The sequence below is a fragment of the Trichosurus vulpecula genome, chromosome 1 (assembly GCF_011100635.1).
Source record: "Trichosurus vulpecula isolate mTriVul1 chromosome 1, mTriVul1.pri, whole genome shotgun sequence".
NCBI lineage: Eukaryota > Metazoa > Chordata > Mammalia > Diprotodontia > Phalangeridae > Trichosurus > Trichosurus vulpecula.
The window spans coordinates 59,310,341-59,318,695 of record NC_050573.1 but is presented as its reverse complement, the minus strand read 5'-3'; the positions used below and the strand labels follow the sequence as shown (position 1 = coordinate 59,318,695).

Here is an 8,355-nt window from a genome sequence, read left to right as displayed (position 1 = left end):
GAGTATGTTGCACACAACCTGACTGGTCAGTCTTCCCACTCCCCTCATCGAAGGGGTAGTGACTTGTACAAGGTCACACAAATAAGTGGCCTCCTGATTCTCATTTCAGTACTCTTCCTTTAAAGCCTAACAAACATTCTTGGATGATGAGAACCTTTTTTTTTCAGACTTAATATAGTACTTAAGGACTTAATGTAAGTACTAGTTTAAGTACCTAATATAGGACCATGGGAAAACTAGGTGGCTCAGTGGATAGAGCACCTGGCCTGGAGTCAGGAAGACTCAAGTTCAAATCCTACCTCAGATAACTTCCTAACTGTGTGACCCTGGGCAAGTCATTTCACCCTGTTTGCCTCAGTTTCCTCAGCCATAAAATGAGCTAGAAAAGGAAATGGCAAACCACTCCAGTACCTTTGACAAGAAGACCCTAAATGAGGTCATGAGGAGTCAGACAGGACTGAAATGACTGAATGACAACAATATAGGATCATAGATTTAGCTCCAAAAGAGACCTTAGAGGTCATCTAATCCACTGGTGCAAACCCAAATACAAAGGGGGAGCCACTAATCCATGGGCTGCATGCTGGCTTAGTTTTAAAATATAAAATTATCTATGTTTTATCATTTTTATTTATTTTGTTAAATATTTCCCGATTACATTTTAATCTTGTTTGGCCCCACCGAGAGTGTTGTGGACTTCTCCTTTGGGTGGCATATTTGACACCTCTGATAGGTCCAACCCTCTCATTTTACAGGTGAGGAAAGTGAGGTCCAGAAAGATTATGGGACTTTTCTATGGTCACCCAGTTAGTACAAGAACAGGGATTTGCCTAAATTCTCTAACTTTAAATCCAATGCATTTGGCACCTTTCCACGCTGCCTTTACCCTGTGGTTATGTTACCCATGTACTTGGTTTTCCCAATTAACATTTGGTCTGGTGCTCTTTTTGGTCATTGTGAGGAGGTGATAAAGGAACTAAGGTACCACCTTGACTCAGCCCTTCAGATGTAATTTAAATGAGGGGTTGGCAAACTATGGGCTGTGGATCAAATCTAGCAGCCACTTGTTTTTGTGTGGCCTGTGAGCTAAGGATGGTTAAACCAAACACTTGTACAGTCTGTTTGCTAACAATGGTTTTTGGTTTAACTATTCTTAGCTCACATGCTGCCCAAGAACAGGTGGCGAGCTAGATTAGACCCATGGGTCATAGTTTGTTGACTCTTGCTCTGCATCTAAGATTGAGAACTAGAGGAGACCTTAAGATGTATGTAGTTCAAATCTCTAATTTTCCAGCTGAGCAGAGATACAGAATGGAAAATGGAGAATTAGGATTCGAATCCCAGTCAAATGGCCCCAAAGCCAGCCATCTTATTTTACTACACTGCTATATTTTTTCAGTGATCCTATGTTTTGCTCTGAAGACTTTCTATACCAGTGTTCTCCCAGTGAGGCTAAATGTGTGTGAATCATAGAATGCCTGCCCGATTTTCAGAAGAATCCCAGTTGCCACATAGTACTCAGAGGAGGTGTAAGCAGGTTATAGCATATTAAAGGCATAACTTAGAGATATTGTGGGTTCAATTCTAGACCAACCAATAAAACCAATATTGCAATAAAGTGAGTCCCATGATTTTTTTTTGTTTATATATATGTGTGTGCATATAGAATATACTATACTGTAGTTTAAGTATGCAATATGTATAAAAATGTATACATTAATTAAAAAATACTTTATTGCTAAAAAAAAATAATGCTATCCCTCATCTGAGCCTTCAGTGAGTTGTAATCTTTTTGCTGATGGAGGGTCTTGCCTTGATGTTAACGGCCTCTCACTGATCAGGGTGGTGGTTGCTGAAGGTTGTCAGGGTGGCTGTGGCAATTTCTTAAAATAAGACAACAATGAAGTTTGCAGCATTGATTGACTTTTCCTTTCACAAAAGATTTCTCTGTAACATTCGATGCTGTTTGAAACTTTTGACCCACAGCAGAACTTCTTTTAAAATTGGTGTCAATCTTCTCAAACACTGCCTCTGATTTATCAGCTAAGTTTATGTAATATGCTTCAATATTGTTGTGTCTCTGGGAATAGAGAAGACAGAGGAGCAGGAGAGAGACCAGGAATGGCTGGTAGGTGGAGCAGTGAGAACACATACAATATTTGTCAATTAAATTCTCCATCTTAAATAGGCCAGGTCCATGATGGCCCAATATATTTTAATAGTAACATCAAAGATCACTGATTATGGATCACCATAACAGATATAATAATAATGAAAAAGTTTGAAATATTGAGAGAATTACCAAAATGTGACGCAAGACATGATGTGAGCACATGCTGTTGGAAAAATAGCACCAATAGATTTGTTCAGCAAACCTTCAATTTGTAAAAAATTCAATCAAAACCCCAAGCCCCTGTAATATCTGTGGAACTCAAAAAAGGGAAGAGTAATAAAACAGGATATTCCTGTACCCTCATCCCTCACCTGCTTGTATTACTGTGGGATTTCCTTGACTGCTATCTCCCCCACACCCCAGGAAGCTCATGTGGGAAGCTGGTCACAGAGTGTGCATGAGGGATGATGAGTAGACAGAGGGGTCCCGGTAAATGAGGTCAGACTTATTCTGCTGGACTCTAGAAGGCAGAATGAGGAGCAATGGGTGGTGGTTGTAACTGATATTAGGAAAAGCTTCCTAGCAATCAGAGCTGTCCAAGAGTGAAGAGGATTGCTTCAAAAAAGAGTTGGGTTGAGCCCCTTCAGCTCTTTAAGCAAAGGCTGGGTGACTTACATGTTTGGTATGTTGTAGAGTGGATGTTTGTTTGGGTACAGGTTAGACCAGTTAGCCTCTCAGATTGTTTCTAATTTTGAGATTCATGAATCTGTGAAAAAAGACCTAGGCCAGGGTTTCTTCATTTTTTTTTTTTTTTTTTTTTTTAGTGCTACGGATCCTTTTGGTAGGCCATTTAATGAAGACTGTGGATCCTTTCTCAGAATCATGTTTGTTGCCTACATCATAACTGAATGAAATGCTAAATTTCTGTTAGAAGATAGTGAAAATCAACATGTTGTTTTTTTTTTTTTTACTCTATCCAAGTTCTTGGACCCTCTGAAATCTCTCCAGGGGGCCCTCCAGGTTAAGAAGCCCTGACTCAAGCCTAATTTAGTGGAAGCCCTGTGGAGGATTTTGGGGCAAGAATCTATAGGATGAGGCCTGGTTGGATCTCCTTCAAAAGTCAGCTCAAACATTACTTCCTACTTGTGACTCTTCTTGATCCCCGTAGCTACAGGTGGTGTCTTTCTGAAATGATATTATGTAGTTCATATCACCTTGCAGACATTCATACATGTTACCCCTCCTGATTAAGCTCCTCAAAGGGGCAATCATAGTTTCTATCCCTGGAACCCAGCTCAGTGTCAGGCACAAAGTTGGGGCTTAAGTAATTTTGTTGATTTATTGATTTCCAGTAATGGAATTGGGTATCCTTTGAGGATGTGATGAAATTGGGAATCAATCGAAGCACTGGAGGCAGCTAGGTGACCCATAAGATGAGAGCTATCCTGGAGTCTAGAAGAGCAAGAGCTGAATCGTGTCTCAGACATACTAGCTGTGTGACCCTGGGCAATGGCTTGGCTTTGCTAAATTCCAGTTTCTTCCTCTATAAAATGGGGTGATAAATTTTAAGTGCCTTCCTCTGAGGGTGGCTGTGAGTATGGAATGAGATATAGAAAGCTCTTTGCATACTTTAAGCACCATGTAAGTGCTATATTGTTATTCTTGAACTTTTGGGTATTCCAGGTGGCTGTATTTGTGTTCAGTTTCTCTTCTACTGGACTTCGAGTTGCTTTGGGGCCCAGCATAGGCTCTGAACACACTGGGCATTTAATGTTTGTTGAATAAATAGGAGTTATTCGACTTCTAGTCCTGTTTCTGCTATTGATTTTGTGGCTTCGTGACTGTGGGCAAGTCTCTTCTTTCTGGGTCTATTTTCTGCCATTGGAAAATGAGAGGTTAGTTAGATGGTGCTTGAGATCTTTCCCAGTTCTTCACTATCTTAAAATTTCTTTTTATATTTCTGTGTTTTCATTTTACCTTCATTTCCAAATATATCTTTCTCTCTTCTCACAGAGAGCTATCCATTATAACAAAGGTTGTAATTGAAAGAAAGGTGGGGGTGGGACCAGTTCAGCAAAACTAACACATCAACCAAGTCTGACAGTAAATGCAGTCTTCCACAGCTCGGTCCCCTATCTCTGCAAAGATATATTTTCCAGTCACTACTTCTGCACCATCTTTAGCCATTACAATTACGGTATTCACTTCTGATTTTGTTTTCTTCTCATTTACATTGATATAGTTATTGGGTATATTGTTTTCCTGTTTCTGGCCATTTCATTTTGCATCAGTTCACATAAGTCTTTCTGTACTTCATATTCTTCATATTCATTATTAGTGTGTCATTCAAACATTTATTAAACACTATGTGCTAAGTGACCGGGATACAAAGCAAGGCAAAAGACAGACTTAAGGAGCTCACAGTTTAATGGGGGAGACAACATCGAAATATGTACAAAGGAGAAATATACGGTATAAATTGAAGATAATCAAGAGAGGGAAGGCTCTAGCATTTTGACTTGGGGTGTAGTTATTTGCCTTTGCATTCACATACCACAGTTTGTTTAGCTCTTCCTAATTAATGGGAATCTATTTTGTTTCAATTAGAAACTATTAGAAAAAGTGCCACCGTAAATATTTTGTACATGGGTGCATAGGGGGAGCTTTCTTTCCACCTCCATCTCCTTACATAGGTATACGCACATAGATACATATAGATGTAGCAATAGGGATTTCTGGGTCAACAAGCATGGCCATTTCAGACACCTTCTTAGCAAATTTTTAAGTGCTTTTCAATTTTTTGCTCTGCCTACGTTGTACTAGTGTGCCTATCTTTCCACAACCCCTCCAGCATTGACTATTTCCATCTTTATCCAGCTTAAGACTCCAGTTGAAATCCGACCTCAGATACTTACTAGCTGTGTGACTCCAGGCAAGTCATTTAATCAATGTATGCTTCAGTTTCTTCATCTGTAAAATGGGGATTAATAGCACCTACCTTTTAGGATCGTTGTAAGGATCAAATGAGGTAATTGTAAAGCACTTAATACACTGCCTGGCACATAGTAGGTACTACATAAACGTTAGCTATTATTATTGTTCTATTTTTTGTATTTATTATCTGCAGTTCCTGGCACATAGTAGGCATGTGTCTGTCTCTCTGTCTGTCTTTCTATCTGTATCTATGTATCTTTGTATCTATCTTAACCACAAGCAGCAGTCGCCGGTTGTGAGCTGAAACAAGCGGTGTTTCAATTTGAATTTCGCTTATTTTTAGTGGTTTGGGACATTGTTTCCTAAGGTAGTTACTAGTTTGTAATTGCTCTTTCGAGAATGGTTTGTCCCTGGCTTCGCTCTCATGCACTGGAAGTGAGCGTCTTGGTCTGTCAGTTCAGCTCTGACTTCCTAGGCTCGATTCAATGAAATTATCTCCCGCTCTTGGGCTGCAGGCTCACAAAAGGCCGCGCCCCTCCCTCCCTCCCTCCCGCGCTGAGATTGGTCCAGGAGACTACATGTCCCAGGGTGCCCCGCGGTGCGGCGCCGCCATTTGGCGGCCGTTGGCTGAGTTAGGCACTAGCCGCGGGACTTCATGTCCCAGGCTGCTCGGCGGCACGGCGGCGGCGGGGAGCAGCCGCCATCTTGGCAGTCCGGTCTCCCGCCGGATTGAATGAGCCCGCGGAGCCCGCCCGCGCCGCAGCTTGCACTTAAGTGAGGGAGCCTGAGGCAGGCCGCCGGCCCCCGCCCAACTATGGCCACGCCGCTGTCCAGCCGCAGTGCGGCCTCGGGTCTCGGGCCCGGGACGCCGCTGTCGCCCGCGCGCATCTCGCGGCTGCAGGAGAAAGAGGAGCTGCGCGAGCTCAATGACCGCCTGGCTCATTACATCGACCGCGTGCGCGCGCTGGAGCTCGAGAACGACCGGCTGCTGCTGCAGGTGTCCGAGAAGGAGGAGGTCACCACGCGAGAGGTGCGTGAGCCAGCCTGGGATCGCGCCGCGCCGGAGCCGCGGGCGCGGGGAGGGGGAGGGGCGGCGGACCGCGCGCTGGGGGCCGGGGGGAGGGGGCGCGCCAAGTTCCTCGAGAGGGCACCGCGCGCGACGTGCGTGAGGGGGAGGGGGTCACGCACGAGGTGCGGTGCTGGGAGCCGCGAGTGAGACCACGCGCGGGGTGCCGTGGCCATGCGAGGAGCGTGGGACACAACGGATCTGGCTTGGGGAAGGGCGCGTGGGAAGGGGAGTGGGCTGCGTGTGAGGGAGGGGCGGGGGGGTTGGGGAGCCGGCGTCCCGCCAGGAGCTGCCGGGGGAGTAGGTGGATGGGGCTAACCACGCGCGAGGTGCAGGCGGCAGCCCGAGGAAGGGGGAGCTGACCGAGGTAGGGACTCCCGGGAAGGAAGTTTGGTCGGTAACCACTAACGAGCGAGATTCACTAGCGTGTCCTTCCAACCCCGGCCCCCCGCGTGGACTTCTCCGTGAACAAGAAGGAGCTCTCCGTACTTGGACACCCCTCCTCCCCCTCCCCAATTCTGTTTCGGCACGGGTTGGTCGGAGGTTAGTTAAATGAGTGGATCCAATGGGAGGTGCCTTTAGGATGCCCGGGTGAGGGGGGGGGTTAGGCTGAGGGATCCTTCTTGGGGGAAGGAGTAAAAGGAGATCCGTGGATGGAACTCTTGGACTCCCAGGGTTTGAGACTGGCTTTGGGGAATCATTTTGGGAGCCCCGGGGTCCCCTTTGGGGGAAGGGTAATTCCTTCTTGGAGAGGAGTCCACCCGAGGCTGGCTTGAGGCATCTTTCTTGGGGAGGCGATTTCCCCGAGGAGGGAAAACCCCCTTGGGGATCACCTACGGGGCGGAGGTGGGGAGAACTAAGGTCTCAAACTGAGTTGAAGGTCCTCTGGAGCTGGGGTGTACTGTAGAGCACTGAATGAAGGCTGTACTCCTATAACATTTAGTTCTTGACATAGGATAAGTGGGAGTTTTCCAGAGCAAGTCTGTTTCCATCCTAGATGTATCATCCTTCATTGTAAACGTGAAAAGTACATGTGGCTGTTTAACATTTTGTGAAACTGTTGCAGTTTACAGTGTAAATCCTCTTAAAAAAAACTGAGGGCTCAGTTATTCAGGTCAGTTTTGTGGGGGAGTGCTTGTGGGAAGTGCCAATTACCCTGAAGTCTAGCCCTTTCAAAGCCTTTCTAGCGGATGGATACCACGCAGCTTCGTAACATACTAGGATTTTGAAATGGCTAAAGTGCACACGTGTATTCTTAAAATACTAGAGCTTGGAAGCCCTTGGGAATGATCGAGTCCCAATATCTTAATTTAGGAGAAGGGGTAACAGTCCCAAAGGGAGCAAAGTAGCTTGCCCAGAGTCACACGACAAGTTAGTGAATCAGGACTAGAACTTGGACAATAATAAAAATAGCTGGCATTTGTGTAGCACTTTAAAGTTTGGAAAGTGTGATGCATGTGCTGTTCACCCCTTACAGATTAGGAAACTAAGGCAGATAGGTTAAGTGACTGGCTTGAGGGTCACCCTAGTAGTAAGTGTCTGAGGCAGGATTTGAACTCAAGTCTTGGCTCCAAGTCCATCACTATTTAGTTGTCACAGTGCCACTTAGCTGCCTCAGGTCTCTTATGGCTTTGTTTCCTCATCTGTCAACTAACGTAAAGGGGTTGAGCTATGGTATGCCTCTCTCAAGCTGTAAAAATTTAAGGTTCTGAGATTCCCTGGTATAAGCCAAGTTAAATCAAAAGTATCAACTGTGCAGTGTCTCTACTATTTAACCACTAAGTGAGCCCCTCCCCCCCTTGAACTAGAAGAAATTCTCCTGCATCATAAAAGGCAAATCCTGCTTCAGTCCTTTTGAGACTGTATAAAGTAGTTTATACTTAAAATCAAGTGCCGAAGTAATATGTATTTTCTTTGTGTTACTGAATGTTAATAATTGCAACAAAGTCATTCAACAAACTTGCTTCTGTGTTAGGCACCAGGTATACAAAGGTTACGGAGATGCTGGCTCAGGAAATTTATGGGGTCCTTGTAGGACTTATCTGGAATATATTTATAATAAAAGACAAGTAGGTGTTTTCAGGGTGGGGTGGGGTAGGTGGGGTTCATTAAAGGAAGAAGTTACTTCCTGGCTAGAGGAACCAGAGAAAGTTATGTGGAGGAGGTGGCATTTGAGTTGAGCCTTGAAGGACAGATAAGATTTCAGAAGATCAAGATGAGTAGATGAGTAGAGCATTGGTAG

At 44.8% G+C, this 8,355-nt stretch overlaps 1 protein-coding gene across 1 annotated transcript in view; it reads left to right on the top strand.

Annotated features, from left to right (window-relative positions):
* The first annotated feature begins 5,764 nt into the window (after positions 1–5,764).
* Positions 5,765–8,355, top strand: part of LMNB2 (lamin B2) — a 28,078-nt gene continuing 25,487 nt past the window's right edge. Inside the window, exon 1 of the mRNA XM_036761729.1 lies at positions 5,765–6,077. Within this exon, the coding sequence (XP_036617624.1) occupies positions 5,862–6,077 (216 nt within the window). The 5' untranslated portion in view covers positions 5,765–5,861. The remainder of the gene's footprint in view (positions 6,078–8,355) is intronic.